At 52.8% G+C, this 27,692-nt stretch overlaps 1 protein-coding gene across 2 annotated transcripts in view; it reads left to right on the forward strand.

The window, feature by feature from the left end:
- The window catches only part of NOTCH3 (notch receptor 3), a 39,426-nt gene extending 12,434 nt beyond the window's left edge, over positions 1-26,992 (forward strand). For both annotated transcript variants that reach the window (XM_043911164.1, XM_043911165.1), the window contains exons 16-33: positions 677-832; positions 2,199-2,424; positions 2,810-3,011; positions 3,273-3,426; positions 3,804-3,988; positions 4,543-4,675; positions 4,759-5,016; positions 5,100-5,218; positions 5,669-6,255; positions 7,898-8,230; positions 11,703-11,857; positions 11,934-12,156; positions 13,596-13,680; positions 16,793-16,955; positions 18,946-19,250; positions 19,512-19,659; positions 23,964-24,061; positions 24,874-26,992. In XM_043911164.1, the coding sequence (XP_043767099.1) occupies positions 677-832; positions 2,199-2,424; positions 2,810-3,011; positions 3,273-3,426; positions 3,804-3,988; positions 4,543-4,675; positions 4,759-5,016; positions 5,100-5,218; positions 5,669-6,255; positions 7,898-8,230; positions 11,703-11,857; positions 11,934-12,156; positions 13,596-13,680; positions 16,793-16,955; positions 18,946-19,250; positions 19,512-19,659; positions 23,964-24,061; positions 24,874-25,929 (4,586 nt within the window). In that variant the 3' untranslated portion in view covers positions 25,930-26,992. The remainder of the gene's footprint in view (positions 1-676; positions 833-2,198; positions 2,425-2,809; positions 3,012-3,272; positions 3,427-3,803; positions 3,989-4,542; positions 4,676-4,758; positions 5,017-5,099; positions 5,219-5,668; positions 6,256-7,897; positions 8,231-11,702; positions 11,858-11,933; positions 12,157-13,595; positions 13,681-16,792; positions 16,956-18,945; positions 19,251-19,511; positions 19,660-23,963; positions 24,062-24,873) is intronic.
- The last annotated feature ends 700 nt before the right edge of the window (positions 26,993-27,692 follow it).

Here is a 27,692-nt window from a genome sequence, read left to right on the forward strand (position 1 = left end):
TTCTGCCTTTTAAGGGAGCTTCCTTCTGGGAAGGAACGGAGCTAGACAGAGACATTTGCAGCCTGTGTAGTCAGTTCAGGAGAAGAGGAAGGGATATGGGCTGTGTTGTTCATTGTTTAGTTGCTAAGTCATCTCTGACTCTTTTGACCCCATGGAGGGCAGCACGCCAGGCTTCCTTGTCCTTCACCATCTCCCGGAGTTTGCTCAAATTCACGTCGATTGAGTCCGTGATGCCATACAACCTCCCATCTCACCCTCTGTTGTCCCCTTCTCCTCCTGCCCTCAATCTTTCCCAGCATCAGGGTCTTTTCCAATGAGTTGGCTCTTAGCATCAAGTGGCCAAAGTATTGGAGATTCGGCTTCAGCTCCAATGAATATTCAGGGTTGATTTCCTTTAGGAGTGACTGGTTTTGGTTTGATAAGGGCTTGAGAATCTAGAATTCAGGCTGAGAGTTTGGGGAGAGCCTGGAGGAGCAGGCCTCAATCACAGAATCACATTCTCCACCCGCTGAAATAAGGAGAGGGGCGTGCTAGAACAGTATGTGCAAAACGCCCAGAGGCAAACTGTTCTTGCCTTCATCTATGTCAGTCTTAAGATTCCTCCTGAGCACCAGGTACTCCCGGACCCTGCCCTGCATCTGCTAATCCTGGATGTTATTTTGCTCCCCACCCCCAGGCCTCCGATGTCAGCAGGATGTGGATGAGTGTGCCAGCCCCTCACCCTGTGGTCCCCATGGTACCTGCACCAACCTGGCAGGGAGTTTCAGCTGTACCTGCCATGAGGGCTACAGTGGCCCTTCCTGTGATCAGGACATCGATGACTGTGACCCCAGTGAGTTCAAGGGAGCTCTTGGAGGGAGGGCTCTGACCTAGGGAACATGTTCATCAAGTTGCTACAGTACGCCTAGCACTGTACTTTGATTTCATCTTCACAGTTGTCTTACTTTCTCCATTTGTTCATGAAAACTGAGGCCCCACAGAGGTTAAGTGACTTGCCCAAGGTCGTGCAGCGAGTAGAGAGAAGAGCTAGGATAGGAGCACAGGTCTGTTTGACTCTGAAACCTGTAAACTGCGTCTGGCAGCAAGCAAGTTAAAATTGTATGTAAAGTATGAGATAATAGGCCCCTTAGTGAGTCACCAGGAGCACTGTTCAATAGACAAATAATGCAAGTCACATATGAATTAAGTTTTTTTTAGTTTATTTTTTAAAAATCTTTTTTTATTTTTGAATTAATTAAAAAAAAATTTATTTCGTTGCACCAGATCTTAGTTGCAGCATGGGGGATCTTGTTCCCTTACCAGGGATCAAACCCAGGCCCCCTGCATTGATTGGGAGCAGGTAGTCTTAACCTCTGGACCACCAGGGAAGTCCTTGAATTAATTATTTTCTAATATCCACATTAAAAAGCAAACAAAATGACAACAGGTGATATTAAATTTAATAATATATTTTATTTAACCTAATACATAAAAACATTATCATTTCAACATGTAATCAATATAAAATGATTGAGGTATTTTACATTATTTTTTTCTTTTTTCATATGGAATCGTCATGATCTGCTATCTGGTGTCTATTTTATGCTTACAGTACATCTCAAATTGGACCAACCACATATCAGGTGCTCAAGAGCCATATGTAGTCAGTGACCACCATACTGACTAGCCCAGGCCTGGAGGAGACCTCCTGTGCCAAACTCAGGAATTAAGCAGATACAACCAGTACTTGGGATTTCCCAGGTGGTGCTAGTGGTAAAGAACCCACCTGCCAATGCAGGAGACATAAGAGATGAGGGTTCGATCCCTGGGTGGGGGTGATCCTCTGAAGGAGGGCATGACAACCCACTCCAGTATTCTTGCCCAGAGAATCCCGTGGACAGAGGAGCCTGGCGGGCTACAGTCCATAGAGTCAAACAGATTCAGATATGTCTGAAGCGACATAGCACGCACGCAGGCAGCTAGCACTTGGCAGCTCAAAGGCACCTTTTGGGAGCTTCTCAAACCTTTCCTCCCTTCCACATAGAGGAGGTTTCCATCAGATAAGGGAGGGGATGAGGCCTCAGAGAGGACAGGGTTTGGTTCCCCTGGCTAAGTGTGCTCCTGCCAGTGAAGCCTGGTTTTCTCCCGATTTCCCTCTACGCAAGGCATGGCCAGGCCAGGGGGTGAGGTGCGTGACCAGACCTCCCTTCTGACCGTAGACCCCTGCCTGAATGGTGGCTCATGTCAGGACGGAGTGGGCTCCTTCTCCTGCGCCTGCCTCCCTGGCTTTTCCGGCCCCCGCTGCGCCCGAGACCTGGACGAGTGTCTGAGCAGCCCCTGCGGCTCCGGCACCTGCACAGACCACGTGGCTTCCTTCACCTGCACCTGCCCGCCCGGTTATGGCGGCTTCCGCTGCGAGCAGGACCTCCCCGACTGCAGTCCCAGGTGGGTGGGGCCGCTCCTGGGGGGCGGGGACCCTGGCATCGGATGGGGCGTGGGACCCGAGGAGCCGGGGACAAGGAGTCCTCGGCTGGACACTCACTTCAGGACTCTGATGCCTGATGGGAACGTGTCCGGGAAGGGGCAGGACATCTGTTGGGAGGTCCCCTTAGGTACCCTGGTCCCTGCGGGAGCAAGGCCAGGCCAGGGTGGGGCCTCCACAGAGCCCTGAAGCACCTGCGGTACTGGGGTTAAGGGACACGACAGGGCGGGGCCTTTGGGGGACCTCAGCTTCTCCCTGGCGTCTTGTCACACTTCCGCCCGAGGGAGGCCAGGAGCGGGGCGGGGCCTCTGAAGGGCGGGGCCTGACGCGCCCCGCCTTTCCCTCCAGCTCCTGCTTCAATGGAGGGACCTGCGTGGATGGTGTGAACTCCTTCACCTGCCTGTGCCTCGCGGGCTACACTGGCGCACACTGCCAGCATGAGACGGACCCTTGCCTCTCGCGGCCCTGCATGCACGGGGGCGTCTGCACTGCCGCCCACCCCGGCTTCCGCTGCGCCTGCCCAGGGGGCTTCACCGGCGCTCAGTGCCAGGTGGGCGGGGTCACTGGAGCCGTGGGGGCGGAGTCTAGAGGGATGTTCTGGGGGAGGGGCCGTTTGGGTACCTTGGTTGGTTGAGGAGGCAGCCTGGATCCTGGGGAGGAGTTGGCACAGGGATTGCGGTGAGGGGCCTGTCAGGGATCCTGGGGGAGAAATCTGGAGAGGCGTTCTGGAGCCTGCTCAGGACCTTGGAGGAGAAGCTGGGCAGGGTTTCTAGGGGTCCCCGAGTGTGGACACTCCGGCCTTCCTCGATAGACGCTGGTGGACTGGTGCAGCCGCTCGCCCTGTCAGAATGGGGGTCGCTGTGCCCGGACAGGGTCCTCTTTCTACTGCCTTTGCCCCCCGGGGTGGAGCGGCCGGCTATGTGACATCCGGAGCCTGCCCTGCAGAGAGGCCGCAGCCCAAATCGGTGAGGGGGGGTGTGTGATTGGGTGTGTGCGAATATACTTCCTGCTAGGATGAGCTGAATGAGAGCGCATCAGAGCTTATGGACGTGGTGGGGTGTGTGAGTGCGTGTGGATATGACCAGGACACGGTGGTGTGTGTGTCTATCACTGTGAAACGACTGGTATGTCTGCGATGCCTTGTGTGACCTAGCTGATGTGAGCTTTGAAAGTGCGCGCGCGCGTGCGCGTGTGTGTATGTGTCAGTGTGAGGGGATGTGTGGGAACCCAGTGGAATGTGTGTGACGCCTTGGTGACCGAGGCTAGTGGGGATGCTGGGTGTGCTGTGTATGACGGGGGCAGGGAGGAGGGAGTCTGCCTGATGCCGCTCTCCTCTGCTCAGGGGTGCCCACGGAGCAGCTGTGTCAGGCGGGTGGGCAGTGTGTGGACAAGGACAGCTCCCACTACTGTGTGTGCCCAGAGGGCCACACCGGCAGCCACTGTGAGCAGGAGATGGACCCCTGCTTGGCTCAGCCCTGCCAGCATGGGGGCACCTGCCGAGGCTACATGGGCGGTTATGTGTGCGAGGTAAGGAGCACCCAGGGGAGGAGACGGAGGGCTGCTCACTCCTGGGTGAGTCTGGCTACACATTTCTGTGTGTCTAGAGCCTAGTGCAGGGTCCCTCTCTAGGCATGTCTGGGTTTTTGCTTTTGTGACTCTGGGTGTCTCTGTGGTGTCACTCTGGGTAGATCTCAGGATGTCTGCGTCTGGCTCTGCCTCTGTCTTTCGTTATTTCTTGGACGTATGTGTCTCTGTGCATGGTGTCTCTATGGGTATGAATGGCACACATGTGCCAATGTCTGAGTGTGCGTCTCTGGCCGTGTGTGGCTTGGGTGTATCTGTGTATTTCTCCTGTGTGACTGCCTGTACATTTGTATGTGTGTTTCTTTGCGCTGAGTGTTATCCGTAGCCCTCTGTGTCCGGGTGTTTCCGTGCACTGGGTGTGTGTTTCTGCTCACTGGGCATGTGTCCGTGCGTGGGATGACTGCGTGTGCCCCTTTGCCCTGGGATTCTGTGTATCTCCATGGGGAGCGTCTGCGTCCCTCTGGGCTGAGGAGGTCCGTGTCTCGCCCCCTCTGCAGTGTCCAGCCGGCTACACTGGTGACAGTTGTGAGGATGATATAGACGAGTGTGCCTCCCAGCCCTGCCAGCATGGGGGCATCTGCATTGACCTCGTGGCCCACTATCTCTGCTCCTGTCCCCCAGGGACGCTGGGTAGGCCAGGACCAGGGCTGGGGGACAGGCGGGGAGGCTTGGTTTCTGAGCCCTCCTGATGTTCCCTATCCCCCACCCTCCAGGCGTGCTCTGCGAGATTAATGAGGATGACTGTGGCCCAGGCCCAGCCCTGGACCTGGGGCCTCGGTGCCTGCACAATGGTACCTGCGTGGACCTGGTGGGTGGGTTCCGCTGCACCTGCCCCCCAGGATACACTGGCCTGCACTGTGAGGGGGACATCAATGAGTGTCGCCCAGGTGCCTGCCACGCGGCGCATACCCGGGATTGCCTGCAGGACCCAGGTGGGGGCTTCCGCTGCCTGTGTCACCCTGGCTTCACAGGTGAGCACGGGAAGAGGGGGCTGGCCTGGGATCCTGCCTGTGTTTCCCACAGGCAGCTGATCCGCGTCCTCCTGCTTGGCAAGGTCCCCGCTGTCAGACTGTCTTGTCTCCCTGTGAGTCTCAGCCTTGTCAGCATGGAGGCCAGTGCCGTCCCAGCCCCGGCCCTGGGGCTGTGCTGATTTTCTCTTGCCACTGCATCCCGGTAGGTGGTAGGTGGGGGTGACCCGTGGTAGCGGGGTCTCTGGAAGCGGGTGGGGCAGGGGTTAGGGGGCGTGGCCTCATGGGAGGGTGACGCTTCAGGGGACAAGAAGTGGAAGAGGATTTCTGGGAAATGTTGAAATTACCTGGAGGTTGTGTGTGCGTCTCTCTGGAATTTGGAGTTGCGGCCTCTTGGGAACGCTTGGGCTTACCTGTGAGGTGGGGCTGGCAGTGGGAGCTAGGAGAGGTTGGGCCAGACCTGGGGCGATCAGAGAGGCACAACCTTTCCCAAGTTCTGATCCTCGATATTTCCTTCCCTCTCCCCCTTCAACCCTCAATCCGCTTCTCCACCTTTCCATTTCTCTTACCTTCCCTACTTTCTCCTCCCCTTCTCTCTCTCCCTCCATCCCCTGCCCCCGCGCTTTTTTTTCCTCTCCCCCCACCCAACCCACAGCCGTTCTGGGGCCCGCGTTGTGAGCGGGTGGCACGCTCCTGCCGGGAGCTGCAGTGCCCAATGGGTGTCCCGTGCCAGCAGACGGTCCGTGGACCGCGCTGCGCCTGCCCCCCGGGGCTGTCGGGTCCCGCCTGCCGGGGTTCCCGGGGGTCGCCGCCCGGGGCCGCCAACGCCAGTTGCGCGACCTCTCCCTGCCTCCACGGGGGCTCCTGCCGCCCCGAGCCGCTCGCGCCCTTCTTCCGCTGCGCTTGCGCGCCAGGCTGGGCCGGGCCGCGCTGCGAGGTGCCCGCGACGATGCCCGAGGTATCCGTGGCGATGCCCGAGGTCCCGGAGGAGCCGGCGTGCCCGAGAGCCGCCTGCGAGGCCAAGAGCGGCGACAAGAACTGCGACCGCGAGTGCAACAGCCCCGGCTGCGGCTGGGACGGAGGCGACTGCTCGCTGAGCGTGAGCGACCCCTGGCGGCAGTGCGCGGCGCTGCAGTGCTGGCTCCTGTTCAACAACAGCCGCTGCGACCCCGCCTGCAGCTCGCCCGCCTGCCTCTACGACAACTTCGACTGCCGCGCCGGCGGCCGCGAGCGCACCTGCAAGTGAGTCCGTCCTCAGCCGGGATCTTGTCTGTCCATGTGCCACACCTGACCACCCGTGGGCCCTGCTTCTCTTGTCTGTCCATCCGTTTGCCTTGATCTGTCAGTCCGTCCTCAGTCTGTCTGTTGGGCTGTGCCTTCGTTTGCCCCGTCTGTTTCCTGGTGTCCCTTGTCTGCCCATCCGCGTGCAGTTTGTCTGTCTGTGCCCGTCACCTAGCCATCCATGTGCCATTTATGTCTGTGTGTCTTCCCTTTCTTGTGCCCTGTCTGTACATCTTTGTTCCCTGCCTATCAATGTGGCAGTCTGTTTGTCCATCCATTAGCCTTTTCTGTTTTTCTGTCTGCCTCTGCACCCCATCTGTCCCTCGTTATACACTGTTTGTTGGCCTTTATGTCCATCCGTGAATTCGTTTTGTCCCTCTATGCACCCAGCTGTCTGTCTGCACCCCTGCTTGTCCATCCTTGGACCCCATCTGTCCATCTGTCTGTCTCTATGCCAGTCTGTCCCTCTGTGTGCCCCATCTGCCCATCTGCCCATCTGCGCACTTTTGTGCCCCACCTGTTCATTCACATGCCCCTTCTGTCCTTATGTCCATCCATGCATGTTTTTGCCCTTCTATATGCCCATTCATCTGTCCATGGCCCTGCTGGTCTTTCCCTGCCCCTCTTCTGACCTTCTCTGTCTGTTCATGAGGCCTGCCTGTCTGTCTCATACATTCTCTCTATCCATCCATATTCTCTGTCCTGTCTGACCCTCTGCGTGTCCTTCTGTCTCCCCCATCTCATTCTGCTCCAGCCATCCTGGCCTTTCTTCAGTCTTTAGATTCCCCGGCTTGGGCCCATCTCAGGGCCTTTGCACTGGCTGTTTGCTCTGGCTTGTCCTTCAGGAAGTCACATGGCTCCTCCCTTATCTCCTTCAAGTCTTTGCTCAAGCACAAGTCTCTCTGTGAACTCCTTGCTGGCCACCCACAGCACTTCCTCTGCTTAATTTTTTCCCTTAGCATTTAATTTGTGTGTGTGTATGTTTACATTTAGCCTTTATTGGTGTGTAATCAAAATACCTTATGTTCTGCTCATTTATCATTTTTAATATATGCCTCTGCCCATTGTAATGACAGTTTCAAGTGGGTTAGGTTTTGTGTTGGGGCCATATGCTTAGTGGACTTCCCTGGTAGTTCAGTCGGTAAAGAATCTGCCTTCAATGCAGGAGACCTGGATTTTATCCCTGGGTCGGAAAGATCCCCTGGAAAAGGGAAAGGCTACTCACTTCTGTATTCCTGCCTGGAGAATTCCATGGACAGAGGAGCCTGGCGGACCACCATCCATGGGGTCTCAAAGAGTCAGACACGACTGAGTGACTAAGTCGTGTTTTCACCTCACCCATATCCTTAGTGCCTACAGCTGTGCTCAGCACCTAGGACGCAGTTGTCCATAGTTATTGACTTATTAATAATTGCAAAGCAACTGGATGGTTTTGCAGAAAGCCTGATACATTCCACAAGCATGTGGATATATTCCAGTTCTCTGCTTCTTGAGGAGTCTTGGGTGCCTTGTGGTGTATTCGTGCAGCAGAGGGCAAGGTCGGGGCGTGTGGGGTTAGGGGTTGGGGGGAGGCTCCCTTGACCCCGCCCTCCTTCGCCCTCAGCCCAGTGTATGAAAAGTATTGCGCCGACCACTTCGCTGACGGCCGCTGCGACCAGGGCTGCAACACGGAGGAGTGCGGCTGGGACGGCCTGGACTGTGCGGGTGAGGTGCCAGCGCTGCTGGCCCGCGGCGTCCTGGTGCTCACAGTGCTGCTGCCGCCGGAGGAGCTGCTGCGCTCCAGCGCCGACTTCCTGCAGCGGCTCAGCGGCATCCTGCGGACCTCGCTGCGCTTCCGTCTGGACGAGAACGGTCAGGCCATGGTCTTCCCTTACCATCGGCCCGGGCCTGGCGCTGAGTCCCGGAACCGGCGGGAGCTGGCCCCCGAGGTGATCGGGTGAGTGACTCCACCCCCCGGGGAGCCGTGGGGGGCGCACGCGGATGCTAGGGAAGGGGCACCATTCACAAGGCCTTGTGCCTTTGCTGTGCTGAGTCGCTCAGTCGTGTCTGACTCTTTGCGATCCCATGGACTGTAGCCCACCAGGCTCCTCTGTCCATGGGGATTTTCCAGGCAAGAATACTGGAGTGGGTTGCCATGCCCTCCTCCCGGGGATCTTCCCAACCCAGGGATGGAACCCAGGTCTTCCACATTGCAGGCAGATTCTTTACCAGCTGAGCTACCAGGGAAGCCAAACCCCTTGTGCGTTTTACTTCCCTTAACATCTGGGAACCCCTATCCTAGCTATTTTTAAGTTCCTTTCAAACTCTCAGACTCTGTGGCTGAACTTGGCTTTACTCCGGAAATATCTGAGAAAGCACCTAATACGTTTCAGGCTCTGGGTTAGGCCTTTAGTCCAGTTATGTTTTCATTGATTTCACTGCTTAGGAAATGCCCAACATGTGGGAGTGCCTTCTTGGTAGTACATACAGCGTTATATAATACATATAATACACACATCTCAACCTCAGCACCATTGACATTTGGGGCCAGATCATTCTTTACTGTGAGGGGCTGTTCTGTCTTGTACACTGTAGGATGTTTGGCATCTTCCCTGGCCTTTACTCACTGGATGCAGGCAACAGATCTCCCCCCTCCCAGATGTGACAACCAGAAATGCCTCCAGACATGGGCAATGGTCCTTTGGGGAGCAGAAGATCAGCCCCCCTCCTGACCCGTGTCTGCACCGCAGCCTCTCACTGAACCCCCTGATCCTATGCTCTATGAGCTCCAATACCACCTCTGGCTCTAACGTGCCCTCTTTTTTGTTTTAATTTTTATTTTTTAACTTATAAAATTTATAGTGAAGTAAAAGTCGCTCAGCCATGTCTGGCTTTTTGCAACCCCATGGACTATACAGTCCATGGAATTCTCCAGGCCAGAATACTAGAGTGGGTAGCTTTCCCCTTCTCCAGGAGATCTTCCCAACGCAGGGATTGAACCCAGGTCTCCTGCATTGCAGGCGGATTCTTTACCAGCTGAGCCACAAGGGAAGCATATAGGAGACTTGTAAAAATAAAAAACAAAGTTACATGTAGTTCCATTATATATTATGGGCTTTCCAGTTGGTGCTAGTGGTAAAGAACCCTCTTGCCAATGCAGGAGATGTAAGAGACGTGGGTTTGATCCCTGGGTCAGGAAGATCCTCTATAGAAGGGCATGTCAACCTACTCCGGTATTCTTGCCTGGAGAATTCCATGGACAGAGGAGCCTGGCGGGCTACAGTTCATTGGGGTCGCAAAGGGTTGGACATGAATGAAGCCACTTAACATGAATGTGTATATTATGATCATTTTTAAGTAGATAAATTATGATTTTTAGTTGGAGTTTCAGTATCAAACTGTCCAAAATTAATATAAATGGAAAATATAAAACTCTCCTGCTGGTGACCTGGTGGAGGAACCAGAGGGAGATGTGGCTTCTGAACAGGGTAGGACCCTGACACAGTGAGGAGGGCTGGAAGTTAGAGGTGAGGAGCAGGACCTCTGACTGGGATGAAGGAGATGGGTGGATGGGTGGTGTGCCAGTCCTTGGCTGGGTGACTGAGTTGCTGGAAGTGTTCTCATCAAGAGGAAGACACAAGGCTTCCCTGGCAGCTTAGTGGTAAAGAATCTACCTGCCAATGCAAAGAGACATCGGTTCGATCCCTGTGTTAGGAAGCTTCCACCAGCAGTGGAGGGACTCAGCTCGTGCACCACAGCTGCCGAGCTTGTGCTCTAGAGCCCAAGAACCGCAACTGCTGAGCCCATGTCCCCTAGAGCCAGTGCCCTGCAGCAAGAGAAGTCAGCGCGGTGAGAAGCCCGCACACTGCAACAAGCGTAGCCCCTGCTCTCCAGAACTAGAGAAAAGTTTGTGGAGCAATGAAGACTCCGCACAGCCAAAAATAAAGAAACAAGTAAAATTATTTTAAAAATCTTTTAAAAAAGATTAAGACATCAGGTGGAAATTCGGGGTCACTTTATGACTTGTAGAGTCTGGAGGGAACTGGGGGTCTCGGGGAGACCCTAAGGAGGCAGCTAGGGTCTGAAGAGTGAGACCAACGAGCTTGGCAATCATTGTAGCCATGGAGGGACTTGAAGAAGTAGGGAGACGTGTGGGGAACAGAAGGATGAAATGGGGACCCTGAGTCCTAAAGATTGGCTGAAAGAAATTAGCTCAGAAAAGAGAAGCGGAAGGAGCAGAGACAGAAGGGGACCCAGGGCTTGGGGTACTGGGTATCCTGAAGAAGGAAAACGTTTGGAGGGTTGGGATCCTGGAAGCAGAGCCTGAGATGGAGATTCAGATATAGGCAATGTATTGAAAGGGTGTTCTGGGTTGATCGGGAGGCAGGATGGGACAGGGGCAGGAACTGAGGCAGGAGGGAGCCTCAGCCAGGATCGGGCCACAGCCTGATCCCTTGGAGAGCTCTGGAGGGTAAGGTTGGTCCCGCCTTGAGACAGAAGGGCCAGGTTTTGTACACATCAGTCGGTCCCTGGCCTAGGGCTTCCCTAAGTGGTGTCACCTCCCAAGGGAAGGGCTCCCCACTTTGCTGAGGCTAGTTCTCTGGGGGAAGGGAGCTGTTAGAAGCCAGTGCTCATAGCAGGCAGGAGGTGGATGCACCAGCCTGAGAAAGGAGATTCTGATGGGAAAACAATGGCCATTGGATTCATGACTTAGAGGACACTGGTGGCCACAGTAAGACTGGCTTGGGAATTGGCAAAGAACTTTAAGCATATGCAAAAACAGATCAGGGTTGTGCACATCTAGGTACCTAGGACCAAGCATTGACAATGAGCACATATGGCCATTTTTTTAATATATATATACATATTTATATATTTGGCTTCGCTGGGTCTTAGTTGTGGCTCACGGGATCTTTGATCTTCTTTGTAGGGTCTTTAGTTGTGGCATGTGGGATCTAGTGCCCTGACCAGGAACTGAACCCAGGACCCCTGCACTTGGTGCTGGGAGTCTTAGCCATTGGATTACGAGGGCAGTCCCCCATAGGTCATTCCTGTTTCATATCTAGCCCTTCGATTTGTCCTAGTTCCCATGCTATGTCAAAATAATTCCTAGATAGCGTGTCACTTCATACGTAGACATTTCATTATGCTTCTCTAAAAAAAAAATAAGCTCTCTTCTTAAAAACACTGTAATACCATGACCACAGGTAAAAAAAATAAACATCCTTAATATCACCAAATATATAGTAAGTGGATTTAAAAAAAGGTAGTTTGAGGGGATGTGGTGGGGTTGGATGCCAGACGGGAGTTAGTGGGGACCTGGTGAGTAGAGGCTCTTCTGAGCGCGGCGTGGGACGGTGGGCGGGGCCTGGGGCGGGGCTTGTAGCAGCGCCTGCTGAGCCTCCCTCCCCTCCGCCGTGTCTCCGCAGCTCTGTAGTGATGCTGGAGATTGACAACCGGCTGTGCCTGCAGTCGCCCGAGAATGACCACTGTTTTCCTGACGCCCAGAGCGCGGCGGACTATTTGGGAGCGTTGTCGGCGGTGGAGCGCCTTGACTTCCCCTACCCACTGCGGGCGGCGCGGGGTGAGGCCCGGCCCGGGGTCAGGGGATGAGGGTGGGCCCGGGCCCCTGGTAAAGACCCCCTGCTTCCTGCCCGCAGGGGAGCCGGTGGAGCTGCCGGAACCAAGCGTGCCGCTGTTACCGCTGCTGGCGGCCAGCGGCATCTTCCTGTTGGTCCTCCTGGTCCTCGGCGTCATGGTGGCCCGCCGCAAGCGTGAGCACAGCACCCTCTGGTTCCCCGAGGGCTTCGCGCTGCACAAGGACACGGCCGCGGGACACAAGGGCCGGCGGGAACCCGTGGGCCAAGACGCGCTGGGCATGAAGTGAGGATCCCACCCGATCCCTCACCCCGTCCCTGACTGTGGCGGGGTCTGATGAGCCCTTGAGCCCACCTTCACCTGACTCTGCCCTCTGACCCCTACCTGACCCTAACTTCAGACTCCAGCCTGGACATCAGTGTTTGTCTCCTTGACCAACGACTCGGTAATCCCTAAGGGGTCACCCCTGATTTGTGGCCCTCGATCCCCTTTCGTATGGCCCAGTTCCCTGACTCAAATCCTACTGTGACTACCCCCTCCCTCCATCCCAGCCTCTCAGACTTCACCCTGATACTCAGAATGTGTTCCCTCATGACCCCTGTCTGCACCCCAACCCCTCACTGGACCCCCTGATCCTATCCTCTATGAGCCCCAGCACCACCTCTGGCTCTAACCTACCCTGACTTTTTTTTTGTTTTAATTTTTAATTTTTTAATTTATGAAAGTATGATAGCACATTTATAGGAGACTTGGAAAATACAGAAGAAAGTTACATATAGTTCCACTGTATGTTACAATTATTTTTTAAGTAGATAAATTAAGATTTTTCATTGGAGTTTCAATATCAGACTCAAAAAATTAACAGAATGAATAGACAGAAAAGCAGAAGGATATGGTAGACCTGAAAAGCAGTATGAGCCAATTCAACATAATTAAGATTATACAATTTTCACACAACATCAGGGAACAAAACCTTCAAGTTCCCATAGACTATAAACCAGGAGATACTGGCCCATACCCAGGGTCATAAAACAAGGTGCAAAAATGTCATGGTCTAAAGGTATTGAAATCATATCGAGTCTGTTCTCTTATCACTGTGGAATCATGTTAGAAATCAATATCAAAAGAAATTTTAAAATAACCCACATATTTGCAAGTGCACTGTGATATTTACCGAGAGATCTTTGACTTAGCCATTGAAAGCCTCAAGAATAACCTACCCTGACTCTTGACCTGACTTCTCACCTTTCTCGCCTTTCCACCCCAACTCAGTGCTCATTCCCCAGGATCCTCAGTCCTGGCCTTGGCCATGACCTCCACCTCCCTGACCGGCCCCTCAAGACTCCAGCCATACCCTGTCCTAATCCCTGAATTTACCTCTCCTGTGACCCTGTGCCCTCTGCTGCCTCTCCACAACCTCTTCATTCCTGGCTACATCTCTCAGCTGCTATGAGGATAACTCTGTCTTCCATGACTATGATGTCATCTGCCATAACCCATGCTGTATGCCTGTGACCCTCACCTGTCCCACAGACAACTGCTCTGACCGCTGACTCCTGTCCCTTCCCCAGTTCCACCTGACTGTCACCCATCACAACCCCTGACAGTATCCCCTGCAACCCTGACCGCATCCTGCATCCGGTCCTTAGACCCTGTCTCTTGACCCTGTGGGCCCTGCCCCTGCTGACCCCGTTGTCCCTCACCCCTCCCCACTGTCCCCACAGGAACATGGCCAAGGGTGAGAGTCTGATGGGGGAGGTGGCCACCGACTGGATGGACACAGAGTGCCCGGAGGCCAAGCGACTGAAGGTTGTGTTCCCTCCTGTGACCCCTGCCCTCAGGGTCCTGGGTGGGGGTCCAGTGGTCAGTGGGAGAGCCAGGGGAATCCCCGCTGTCCCTGGTTCTGGAAAACAGTCATGGCAACCACCCCATCCTGCTCCTGGCATCTTTCCAGAGGGGATCCCCTACCCCAGAGAGTGACTCTGCATTCTCTCTGATGCGGCCACCTTAGCCCAGCGTGCCCTGCCTGAGAACACCCCCAGCTAGTCTTTTCCTGTCCAGGGGCCACACCATGGGCCCTGTCTTTGTCAGCGAGCATTGCCATAATGAAATACTGCAGACTGAGTGGCTCAAACAAGACACTTATTTTCTCACACCTCTGGAGGCTGGGGCTTCCCAGGAGGCGCTGATGGTATAAAGAACCTGGCTGCTAGTGCAGGAGAGGCAGGAGATGTGAGTCCAGTCCCTGGGTCAGGAAGATCCCCTGGAGGAGGGCATGGCAACCCACTCCAGTATTCTCTCCTGGAGAATCGCATGGACAAAGGAGCCTGGTGGGCTACAGTCCATAGGGTCGCACAGAGTCAGACACGACTGAGTCGACTTAGCATGCGCAGATACACACTGGAGGCTGTAAGTCCAGGATCAGTGTGCTGGCAGGATTGGCTCTTCTTATCTTGAGAATGTGTCTTCTCACTGTGTCCTCACATGACCTTTCCTCTTTGTGTGCTGAGAATGAGGGAGAACTCTGGTGTCTCTTCCTCTTCCACTGGTCCTATTGGATTAGGGCTCCACCCCTATGATCTTATTTAACCTTAATTACTTCCTTAAAAGCTCTGTCTCTAAATATAGTCATGTTGGGGGATTAGGCCTTCATCATATGATTTTTGTTGTTGTTCAGTCGCTAAGTCGTGTCTGACTCTTTGCGACCCCATGGACTGCAGCATGCCAGGCTTCCCTGTCCTTCACCATCTCACTGAGTTTGCTCAAACTCATGTCCTTTGAGTTGGTGATGCCATCCAACCATCTCATCCTCTGTTGCCCCCTTCTCCTGTCTTCAATCTTTCTCAGCATCAGGGTCTTTTCTAATGAGTCAGCTCTTTGAATCAGGTGGCCAAAGTATTGGAGCTTCAGCTTCAGCACCAGTCCTTCTGATGAATATTCAGGGTTGATTTCCTTAAGGATTGACTGGTTTGATCTTCTTGCAGTCCAAGGGACTCTCAAGAGTCTTCTCCAACACCACAGTTCAAAAGCATCAGTTCTTTGGTGCTCAGCTTTCTTTATAGTCCTACTCTCACATCCGTACATGACTCCTGGAAAAACCATTACTTTGACTAGATGAACCTTTGTGATGTCATATGATTTGGGGGTAGCACAATTCATAACAGGTTCCTGCTAGCATACTTTGAAGCTTGCTGAATGTCTGGGATGTACACAAAGCCTCTTATTTCATCTTTGTGAGGATGCTATAAAGCAGCTATTGATATATACTTCCATGCTTAGCTGCCTCTGCCCTACCTATGTATTTCTTGGCCACACTGGGTGGCCTATGGATTCTTAGTCCCTTGACCAGGGATTGTACTGTGGCCCTCTGTAATGAAAGTGCAGAGTCCCAACCACTGGACCACCAGGGAGTCTCCTCCCTTTTCCTGTGTTTTCAGTTCAGTTCAATCAGTTTTGTCCAACTGTTTGTGACCCCATGGACTGTATGTAGTACGCCAGGCTTCCCTGTCCATCACCAACCCCTGGAGTTTGCTCAAACTCATGTCCATCAAGTTGGTGATGCCATCCTACCATCTCATCCTCTGTCGTCCCCTTCTCCCCCTGTCTGTGTTTTAATGTTTGTTAAAATGGATACTTCTATTGCAAATGACAGCTAAAGAAATCTGCTTGCCTCAGGCTTTTCTCCCCTTACTTTCTCATCCAAAAGTGGGTGTTAAGTATATGGTGCAGAATGTTTATGTGGGTACTGTGGAATTATTGCATCATCTCTCTTTTTTTTTTTAAAGTTAGTTAATGAGTTAATCCTTGGCCATGCTGGATCTTTGTTGCTTTGAGTGGGTTTTCTCTAGTTGTGGAGACTAGGGCTTCTCTCTAGTTACAATGGGCAGGCTGCTTATTGCGGTGAGTTCTCTTGTTGCAGAGCATGGGCTCCAGGGCGAGGGCTCAGTCATTGTGGTGCCCAGGCTTATTTACTCCGAGGCATAATGAATCTTCCTGGACCAGGGATCAAACCCATGTCCCCTGCATTGGCAGGCGGATCCTTAACTACTGGGCCACCAGGGAAGTCCCTGACTGCATCATCTTGATTTTACCAATGAGAAGCTCAGAATTCTAGGGTTACAAGCCTACTAAGGGACAGTGTCAGACACTAAATCCACATTGAAGGGTCCTGTGGATAACAGGACCTTTTCCTGTTAGCTGTCCGTCACCTGGCTCTCCCCGTTTATGAAATTAAGCTCCCCACCTGGGTCCTTAAGTTCAGATCTGATTTGATCAGGCTCTGTTTAGTCCTGCTGTGTGTGCTCAGTCGCTCAGTCGTGTCCGACTCTTTTCAACCCCCATGGACTGTAGCCCGCTGCTGCTGCTGCTGCTAAGTCGCTTCAGTCGTGTCCGACTCTGTGCGACCCCATAGACGGCAGCCCACAGGCTCCCCCGTCCCTGGGATTCTCCAGGCAAGAACACTGGAGTGGGTTGCCATTGCCTTCTCTAATGCATGGAAGTGAAAAGTGAAAGTGAAGTCGCCCAGTTGCGTCCGACCCTTAGTGACCCCGTGGACTGCAGCCCACCAGGCTCCTCTGTCCATGGGATTTTCAGGCAAGAGTACTGGAGTGAGGTGCCATTGCCCTCTCCAGTAGCCTGCTAGATCCCTCTATCCATGGGATTTTCCAGGCAAGAACTGGAGGGGATTGCCATTCCTCCTCCAGGGGATCTTCCTGACCTAGGGAGCGAACCTGTGTCTCCTGCACTGGTAGGCGGATTCATTACCACTGAACCACCTGGGAAGTCCCTATCAAGCATGACGTTAATGGCTTCTCGGCACCCGCTGTGTGTGCATCTCTGTGAGAGAAATCTGTGAGAATGCCCAGATGGTCCCTCTGTGTCTCCCAATTCCTTGTGAGAACCTGGGTCCTTGTGCCTCCAGGTGGAGGAGCCTGGTGTGGGGACCGAGGACGCTGTGGATTGCCGCCAGTGGACTCAACACCACCTGGTTGCCGCTGACATCCGCATGGCACCAGCCATGGCCTTGACACCGCCGCAGGGCGATGCAGATGCGGATGGCATGGATGTCAACGTGCGCGGTCCAGGTCAGTGATGGCGCCCCTGCCTCCAGAATGCCCTTGATCCATCCTGCTCATCAGAGGTTCCATCTGAGTCTGTGCTCTGGGGACAGCTGGGTGTGTCTGGCTGTCTGTCTGTGGGTGTGTGTGTTAGTCAGGACTTTTGGACGTAAGTGATAATAGCCCAACTCAAGCTAACTTAAGTAAAACAAGGGATTTATTTACTGGCTCTTGTAAACAGAAGCTCAGGCACATTTGGATCCTGGACTTGTCAGCTTTTGGTTCCAGTCCAGGCCGTCTTTCTCCTGCAGGCATTACAAAACCTTTTTCTCATCTGTGACAGCAAAAGTCCCAGGATGAGGTGTTTTTTTTTTTTTTTTTTTAAATGTAGCTGTTATGTTTAAATTTAATGCACACATTCTTGTTGATGCTCAAACTATTGTATCTTTGGCTAATGAAAGCTATTGATTTATTTTTAAAATTTTTGGCTGCACTGGGTCTTTTTTGCGGTGTGTGGGCTCTTTGTTGCTGCTCACCGGTCTTCTCTAGTTGCGGTGCAGGGGCTTCTCGTTGCCGCGGCTTCTCGTGTTGCGGAGCACGCCTCTAGGGTACCCAGGCTCAGGAATTGTGGCACATGGGCTTAGTTGCTCCGCAGCATGTGGGATCTTCCCAGATTAGGGATCCAACCCGGGTCCCCTGCCTTGGCCAGCAGATTCTTAGTCACTGGGCCACCAGGGAGGTCCTCCCAGGATGAGTTCTGATTGGATGGTCTAAGGTCACGTGCCCCGTGTGTGGGCCAATCAGTGTGGCCTGGGGCCTGGAACATGCAGATTGACAGGCCTGGGCTATATGCCTGTCCCTGCGTGGGGGATTTGCCTTTACCTAGGGCTTGAGAATGGAGAATGGGGTGCTAGTGGCTTCCTAAGGAAAACAAGAGCAAATGCTCTTGCAGAATAGAGCAGACCATGGTGTCTGAATCCTCTTGGGTCTGTCTTTGCCACATTTTATAATATGCCTCCTGCAGCTCTGTTTTGCTTTTGCTCCAAATGACTCGCACCTGTGGCACTCTTTGGACTCCCATTAGGCCCCCAGGTACTCGGTATTTTGTGTCCCTCGGTGCAGCTCCTAAGCAGTGGATGCAGGTATATGAAAGACTCAGCTCCTTTGTCTCAAGGTGGATTACAACTCTGGGTACAACTCAGCTTTCAGAGTCCGCCTTTGGAATCGGGCTGAAATGTTGTTCAGACTTTAAGTCGTGTCTGACTCTTCCCAACCCTGTGGACGGCAGCACACCAGGCTTCCCTGTCCTTCACTGTCTCCTGGAGTTTGCTCACATTCATGTCCATTGAGTCAATGATGCCATCCAACCATCTCATTCTCTGTTGCCCCCTTCTCCTCCTGCCCTCAATCTTTCCCAACGTGATGGTCTTTTCCAGTGAATCAGCTCTTCGCATCAGGTGGCCAAAGTATTGGAGCTTCAGCTTCAGCAACAGTCCTTCCACTGAATATTCAGGGTTGATTTCCTTTAGGATGGACTGGTTTGATCTCCTTGCTCTAGCACCATGATTCGAAAGCATCGATTCTTGGGTGCTCAGCCTTCTTTATGGTCCAACTCTCCCATCTGTACATGACTCCTGGAAAAACCATCGCTTTGACTAGATGGACCTTTGCTGACAAAGTGAAATAACTCAGGCTGAAATAACTCTCCAGGAATGTGGTCATCGTCGACTTGCTTGACTTTCTCCCTTGTTCTGTGTGCCCTACTGCCTAGGAGGCCTCCTGTCACAAACCAAATGCCTGTGAAGCCTCATCCTGGGTTGGCTTCGGGGTACCTGGCACAAATGTGTGTGCCAGGTGTGAGTGTGCGTGTGTGTGATGGGAGGATTGGCCCCTCGATCTTGTACTTCCACACATCCCACTTCCTCCTAATGCAGTGCACTTCCTCCTAATGCAGTGTCGTATTCCCTGGGAAGGCCCTGTGTCCGCCTCCTTTCTGACACACTCCTGGTCCCTACAGATGGCTTCACCCCTCTAATGCTGGCCTCCTTCTGCGGGGGAGCCCTGGAGCCAATCCCAACCGAGGAGGACGAGGCAGAAGACACATCAGCCAGCATCATCTCAGACCTGATCTGCCAGGGGGCACAGCTTGGGGCTCGGACCGACCGTACTGGCGAGACGGCCCTGCACCTGGCTGCCCGCTATGCCCGGGCTGACGCGGCCAAGCGGCTGCTGGACGCTGGGGCAGACACCAATGCCCAGGATCACTCTGGCCGCACCCCCCTGCACACAGCTGTCACTGCCGATGCCCAGGGCGTCTTCCAGGTGAGATCGGCTTGCCTCTTGGGACTTCAGAGCTGGGACGCACATCAGACTTGGGTTTGAGCCCTGGTTCTGCCTGTCAGAGCTCATCTTTCTCATTTGTGAAATGGGGATATATGAGTGTAGAGTTACTGTCAAGTAGCTGCTCCCTGAACGCATCGGTTCCATGGGAGGCATTGGTTGGGGTCCTCAGAGGGCTTGGGGGTGCTTCTTGTTCCCTTGTTCTTGCCATGACTACCCCTGCTGCACCCCCATCTCCCTTAGATTCTCATCCGGAACCGCTCTACAGACCTGGATGCTCGCATGGCAGACGGCTCCACGGCACTGATCCTGGCAGCCCGCCTGGCGGTGGAGGGCATGGTGGAAGAGCTCATCGCCAGCCACGCTGATGTCAATGCTGTGGATGAGCTCGGTAGGCTGCAGGGGGTAGCAGTGGGTGGGGGCTGAGACAGTGTCACCGGGACCCTAACTTGGTGTGAACTCACACCCACACTGAGACCCGGTCAGTGAAACCCATGCACTCATAACAGGGTTTCAACATGGACTTACACTCTCATACATTTATTTTTTAAAAAATGACACCCATTAGCCTATATTGTGCTGCAGTGATTTAGAAAAAGGTGCCTTTCCACGTGGGGCTTCCCAGGTGGCTCAGTGGTAAAGAATTTGCCTGACGATGCAGGAGACACAGGAGACATGGGTTCGATCCCTGGGTCAAGAAGATCCCCTGGAGTAGGAAATGGCAACCCACTGCAGTATTCTTGCCTGGAAAATTCCATGGACAGAGGAGCTTGGTGGGCTACAGTCCATGGTTTCACAAAGAGTGGGACACGACTGAAGGACGAAGCAGGCAAGCATGCTGTTCTTTCCATCTTTCCATCTGCTTTGTTAGACGAGTGTACACTGGTGCCACCTGCTGGACTACTGGTGTCAAGTTTGCAAATCAGCCAGTCTGTAGGTGGGGATCACTTCTTGCTTGGAGGTGGCTTGCTTGCCCAACAGCAACCTGCCTTGTGTCTAGAGAACCTCACATGACCACAGACACACTTGGACTCTCAGAAACATCTTTGGAGCCGGGTGTTCTCAATCTCAGCAACACTGACATTGGGGGATTGGATCATCCTTTGCCATAGGGGCCACCCTGTGCAGTGTAGTGTTCTTGGTCTTGACCTACTAGATCCCAGTAGCACCCCACCTCCAAGATGTGACAACCAAAAATATCTCCAGACACTGCCAAATGCCCCAGAGAGGAAAATCACCCCTGCTTGAGAAATATGGCTCTAGAAGGGCACTGGCCAGTAGAACTGTGATGATGAAATACTCTTGGTCTGTGCTATCTGATATGGTAGCTATTGGCAACGCATGGTGATTACTGAGCACCTGAAATGTGGCTGGGGCGAACAAAGAACTGAGTCTTTTATTTCATTGAATATTTTAACCTTTGCTTTGCCTTAAAAAAAAAAAAATAGCTGAATTGACATATAATTCACATACCATGCAATTCATTCAAGTGTAAAATCCAGTGATTTTTTTTTTTTGTATAACCACCTGTGTGTGTGCTAAGTTGGCTTCAGCCATGTCCAACACTTTGTGACCCCATGGACTGTAGCCTGCCAGGCTCCTCTGTCCTTGGGATCCTCCAGGCAAGAATACCGAAGTGGGTTGCCCTGTTCTCCTCCACGGGGACCTTCCCAACCCACATCTCTTATGTCTCTTGCATTGGCAGCTGGGTTCTTTACCACTAGTGCTGCCTGGGGAGCCCCCAAGTATAACCACAAAGTTGTGTAAATATCATCACAATAAATTTAATTTTATTTTTGTCACAATAAATTTTAGAATGTTTTCATCATCTGAAAAAGAAGCCTCTGCCTCTTAGCCATCACCCCTCCACACCCCCTCATTTTCCGTGGCCCTTAGACAATTGCCAATGTACTGTCTCTCTATAAGGATTTGTGTATTCTACTTTATATAAATGGAATCACATAATATGTGATCTTTCTTGGTTGGCTCCTTTCACTTAGCGTGATGTTTTCTAGGTTCATGAGCCTGCAAATAGCAGGTATATACATGATAGCATGTGCCAGTATTACTTTTTGTTTGTTTTTTGGCTTTACTGTAAGGTTTGCGGGGTCTCAATTCTCTGACAGGGAATGATCCCCAGCCATAGCAGTGAGAGCCCAGAATCCTAACCACTAGGTCACCAGGGAACTCCCTCTTTTTTTTTTTTTGAATTATTTATTTTTGGCTGTTCTGGGTCTTCGTTGCTGGCTTTCTGTAGTTGTGGTAAGTGGGGGCTCCTCTCTAGTTGCAGTGCATGGGCTGCTCTTGCTGTGGCGCACAGGCGGCAGGGCTCAGGGCCTTCAGTAGTTGCAGCTCCCGGGCTGTTGAGCACAGGCTCAGTAGCTGTGCTTCGCAGGCTTCGTTGCTCCACCATATGCAGGATCCTCCCAGACCAGAGACCGAACCCATGTCCCCTGTGTGGCAGGGTTCTTAACCACTGGGTTCTTGACCACTAGAACACACAGAGAAACCCCCTTTTTTGTTTTTAATGACTAAACAATGCTCTATTATGTGGATGCACCACATCTTGTTTATGCATTCATCCACTGATGGACATTTGGGTTGTTTCTGCTTTTTGGCTATTATGAATAATGCTGCTATGGAATTCATGTATCAGTTTTTGTGTGGACATGGTTTTATTTCTCTGGGATGTATCCCTAGGGGCAGAATTGCTAGGTCACATGATAACTCTTTTTAACTTTTTGAGGAACTGCCAGACTGTTTTCCACAGTGGCTGCCCTATTTTTCATTCTTACCAACAGTGTATAAAAAAGGTTCCGATATCACCACATCCCGACTGACAACTTGTTTTTCTCTGTCTTTTTGTACTGTCTCCCTAGTGGATGTGATTTAGTATCTCAATGTGGTTTGATTTGCATTTCCCTGATGGCTAATGATGTTGAGCATTTTTCTAAATTTATTAGCCATTTGTATACCTTTGGAGAAATGTCTATTCAGATTCTTTGCCCGTTTTTAAATTGGGTTATTTGTCTTTTTATGATTGAGTCATAAGAGTTCTTCATATATTCTAGCTAGGTCTCTTATCAAACATACAGTAGGTTTATTATATTTGTAGGTTTTCTTTCGGTGGGGACTGCACCCCACGGCATATGGGATGTTAGTTCCCCAACCAGGAATCAAACCCCCAACTCCGTGCAGTGGAAACTTGGAGTCTTAACTATTGGGCCACCAGGGAAGTTCTTGTAGGTGTTCTTTTTACTTTCTAGGTGATGTCCTTGTGTGTGTTAGTCACTCAGTCATGTCTGACTCTTTCCACCTCATGGACTGTAGCTTACCAGGCTCCTCTGTCCACGGAATTCTCCAGGCAAGAATCCTGGAGTGGGTTGCCATTCCCTTCTGCAAGGCATCTTCCCAACGCAGGAACTGAACCTGAGTCTCCTGTGTCTCCTGCATTGCAGGCAGATTCTTTACCCATTGAGCCATCAGGCAAGCCCTTAGTTCCCCTACCAGGAATCGAACCTCCACCCCCTACAGTGGAAGCTTGGAGTCTTAACCATTGGACTGCCAGGGAATTTCCCTATAGGTTTTCTTTTTTACTTTCTAGATGATGTCCTTATAAGCACAAAAGTTTTTTTATCTTGATTATGTCCAGTTTATCTATTTTTGTTGTTATTGTTGCTTGTGTTTTGGGTGTCATATCCAAGAATCCTTTGCCTAATTCAAGGTCTTGTGAAAATTTACTCCTGTGTTTCTTTGTAAATGTTTTATAGTTTGAGCTCTTACATTTAGATATTGGATTCACTTTGAATTATTTTTTGTATATGGTGTGAGGTAGGGGTCCAACTTTGTTCTTTTGCATTTGGAGATCCAGTTGTACCAGCACCATTTAAAGAAATAATTTTATTTATTTTTGGCTGTGCTGGGTCTTCGTTGCTGTGTGTGGGTTTTCTCTAGTTGCAGTGACTGGGGGCTCCTCTCTAGTTGAAGGGTGTGGGCGTCTCCCTGTGGTGGCTTCTCTTGTTGCAGAGCATGGGCTCTAGGCTCAAGGGCATCAGTGGTTGCTGCTCCTGGGCTCTAGACCACAGGCCCAATAGTTGTGGCACACAGGCTTAGTTGCTCCAAGGCATGTGGGATCCTCCCAGATCAGGGATCAAATCTGTGTCCCCTGCATTGACAAGCAAATTCTCCACCGTGGAACCACCAGGAAAGCCCCCCAGCACAATCTGTTGAGAAAGTTATCCTTTCCCCATTAAACTGTCTTGACACCAATTTAATTAATTAATTTATTTTTTGCCATGCTGTGAAGCTTGTGGGATCTCAGTTCCCTGACCAGGGATTGGACCTAGACCATAGCAATGAAAGCTTGGAATCCTAAACACTAGGCTACCAGGGAACTCCTTTTTTTTTTTTTTTCTGTAATTTATATAAACTAAAGAACCATATGTGACTGTCTGTTGCACTGGACAGCACAGCTGTATGTACAACTTAGTGAGGCCCACATAATATGCCCCAAATATGGAAAGTTACACCAAATATGGAAAGTGCACACATGGACCCAAACACAGGTACTCAGATACTCTGGTAAGCCTCCCCCCCATCCCAGCCTATATTTAGACACTTCCTGTTCCCCCCCTGTGGGGGGGAGGGGCAGCTAGTGAGCCGGGTCCTGACCTTGACCTCTCCTCACTTCCCTAGGAAAATCGGCCTTACACTGGGCTGCAGCTGTCAACAACGTGGAGGCCACCTTGGCTCTGCTCAAAAACGGAGCCAACAAGGACATGCAGGATAGCAAGGTGAGCCCCAGCCTTTGGATCGCCTTCAGCCTTGGCACAGCCGCCACAGGTAGAGAGGAGACTGGGGGAGGCTGGTGGGGACACTCACCCTGCCTGTAGCCAGCGTTCCAGTGTGGGATCAGGGCCCATGAGGTTCCAATAGTGGATCAGAGGAGGAACTGGATGGCAGTTGCTCGTGACCTTGGGCAAGTTACTTAACTCTTCTGCACTTCTGTTCACATTTTTGAAACGGAGAAGCAACAGTACCCACCTCATCACCTCTTCCAAGGATTCAGTGAGCTAATCCTTTTGTAAAGTGCTTAGCGGATCCACAACAAAAGATAGCTATTATGACTATTGTTTGAAAACCCTTGCAAGGTGGTATTACTCTCATTTCACCAATGGAAAAATGAGGTTCAAAAGAATGCAGGGGTAGATTCCATCTTTATCTAAAATTTCCATGCTATATTTGTTACGGATTTTTTTTTTGCATTAATCTTAACTATAAAAACTGCATTATATACCATTTATTTTGATAACAGAATTTTTCGCCACCCCCTTAAATTCTGTGCCTAAGGTGAGTGCCTCACTCACCTCACCCTGGCTTTGGGCCCTGAAGTTTCTTAATAGGTGCTGGATGAACAGGGCTTTAAGGAAAGAACTTGCCCAGTTTTTCCCCCAGGCAGAACTTAGATTCCAATCAAGGTCTGTCTGGCTGCAGAGTATGAACTCTTAGCTCTGTTTCCCTCAGAGACTAGAGGCCTCTGTGATGTTAGGCAGGACTTAACCTGACTCGTGACCCTGACATCTTTTGGGTTCCCGGGCCCCCACAGGAAGAGACTCCACTGTTCCTGGCCGCCCGGGAGGGCAGCTTCGAGGCGGCCAAGCTGCTGCTGGACCACTTTGCCAACCGGGAGATCACAGACCACCTGGACAGGCTGCCCCGGGACGTGGCCCAGGAGAGGCTGCACCAGGACATCGTGCGCTTGCTGGATCAGCCCAGCGGGCCCCGCAGCCCGCCTGGCCCTCACGGCCTGGGGCCCTTGCTCTGCCCGCCCGGGGCCTTCCTCCCCGGCCTCAAGGTGGCGCAGGCCGGGGCCAAGAAGAGCCGGAGGCCCCCAGGGAAGGCGGGGCTGGGGCCGCAGGGCACCCGGGGGCGGGGCAAGAAGCTGACGCTGGCCTGCCCGGGGCCCTTGGCCGACAGCTCGGTCACGCTCTCGCCCGTGGACTCGCTGGACTCCCCGCGGGCCTTTGGCGGGCCCCCCGCGTCCCCTGGCGGCTTCCCGCTCGAGGGGCCCTACGCGGCCGCCACGGCCACGGCCGTGTCTCTGGCGCAGCTGGGTGGTGCGGGCCGGGCGGGTCTAGGGCGCCAGCCCCCTGGGGGCTGCGTGCTCAGCCTGGGCTTGTTGAACCCCGTGGCCGTACCCCTCGACTGGGCCCGGCTGCCCCCGCCCGCCCCTCCAGGCCCCTCCTTCCTGCTGCCGCTGGCCCCGGGACCCCAGCTCCTGAACCCCGGGAATCCCGTGTCCCCCCAGGAGCAGCCCCCGCCCTACCTGGCCGCCCCAGGACACGGCGAGGAGTTCCCCGCAGTGGCTGGGGCCCACGGCAGCCCCCCCAAGGCCCGCTTCCTGCGGGTCCCCAGCGAGCACCCTTACTTGACCCCATCCCCCGAGTCCCCCGAGCACTGGGCCAGCCCCTCCCCGCCCTCACTCTCGGACTGGTCTGACTCCACGCCCAGCCCAGCCACTGCCACCGGGGCCACGGCCACAGCTGCTGGGTCGCTGTCGGCCCAGCCGCTCCCCCTGTCGGTCCCTGGCGCTCTTGCTCAGGCCCAGACCCAGCTAGGGCCCCAGCCTGAAGTCACCCCCAAGAGGCAAGTGTTGGCCTGAGGGCTCCCCAGTTCCTGGATTTGGGGAGGCTGAAGGGGCACCCCATCATGATTCCTCTCTCTGTCTCCCCTTTTAGTCCATTTCATTCTGTCTCTTGTTTTCTCCTGTACCCCACTCTCCTTGCAGTGTGACCAAGATAGGTCACCAGCCTAGGGTTTCAGTCTTCCTTTATTTATAAGGGGTGCAGGCTGACCCTCACCCTTGGGTCCTGTGGTGAGTCTAGGACATCCTCCTGCCTCCCCCCTCATCCTGTGGCCAATACCCCCCTACCCCCATTCTCTCTTCCCCCCTTTTCTTGCCTTCTCTGGCCCCCTTCTCTCACTCCTCCTGCTCTGACACAAGTGGATTATTATTATTTTTTTTTTACATTTTGTATAGAAACAAATTCATTTAAACAAACTTATTATTATTATTATTTTTTACAAAATATATATATGGAGATGCTCTCTGCCCCCCTGCGAACCCCCCCAGTGCCCCCGTGGGGCTGAGTCTGTGGGCCCATTCGGCCAAGCTGGATTCTGTGTACCAAGTACACGGGCATGACCGGGCTCCTGTGTACCAAGTACACAACCCTGGTGTGTACCAAGTAGGCACCCTTGGGCGCACCCTCCGGGGCTAGGGGTCGGGTGAGACTTGGGAGCCTCCTCCCTGCTCCACCTCCCTCACTTCACTGCATTCCAGATGGAACTTATTCTAGAGCTTTGCCCTCTGGCCCAGAGAGCCCGCCCACAGTCCCCCCACCCCCATCCTAGGGTGTGGGCCTTCTTCCTTTGGGAACTGGGAGGGTGGGGTGGCTGGTGGGAATATGAGGACCAGGGGAGATGTGTGCATTCTACTTTGTCTCCCTGTAAACAGTGGGCCTGCAGGAAGAGAAGGAGCTGCCTGCCTGGCACCTCTTCTTCCTGGTACCCCCCTGGCCCAGCCCCAGGGCAAAATAGAAGTATTTGTAGGCTATTTTTGTAATATAGCTTCTGGTCACAATCCCTGTGTAGCTAAGTCCCCAGGCCTTGCATTGTACAGCTCCCTGTTCCCTCACCACCTAATAAAGGAATAGTTAACACCAGTGTCATTGTTGTGTGTCTAGGTAAGGAGGGGTGGTGGTAGTGTGGGGTTTTGGTCTCTTCAGCATTAACTTTGAGACAGGCCGAGACACGGGACCTGGGACCCTTTCCTGCAGTGCTTGCACCTAGACAAACCTCTCCTGGAGCAACAAAATGCAAAGAAACTATAAGGGACTAAAAACACCTGCAGGGATGTATGTATACAGGGGGCAAATTATGGACAATAAGATACAAAAAGACCAGAAAACTCCAACTGCTGCTTCTGAAGAGCTGGGAGCAAGAACAGAGTACTGTGCATGCCTCCTGCACACAATACCACCTGAGGGCTGGGTACCACCGAAGCCACCCCTCCAGCTCAAGCCCTGGACCCCCCGCCCCCACTTACCCCATATAAGGAACCAGCTCGCCCCTCTCTGCTATTGGGAAATGAGCAAGTAACGGGAACCTGTTGTTTGTTCTCACTCCCCACTGCTGCAACAGGGGTCCCAATAAAACCTTGCCTGAAGTTCTTATCTGGCCTCCGATCAATTCTATTGATGAAGGTGCCCAAGAACCCTGTTGTTAACTTGAGCTCTCATCTTGGGGCCAAACCATCTGGCTCACTTGCTGACTACTTTTGCTTCCTCTTTTGATGGATGACTCCATTGATTGGACTAGGGGTGGCCACCTGACTAAAGTTGAGCCAATCAGATTCTTGCTTGA

Source organism: Cervus elaphus, chromosome 9 (genome assembly GCF_910594005.1).
Source record: "Cervus elaphus chromosome 9, mCerEla1.1, whole genome shotgun sequence".
NCBI classification, from domain to species: domain Eukaryota; kingdom Metazoa; phylum Chordata; class Mammalia; order Artiodactyla; family Cervidae; genus Cervus; species Cervus elaphus.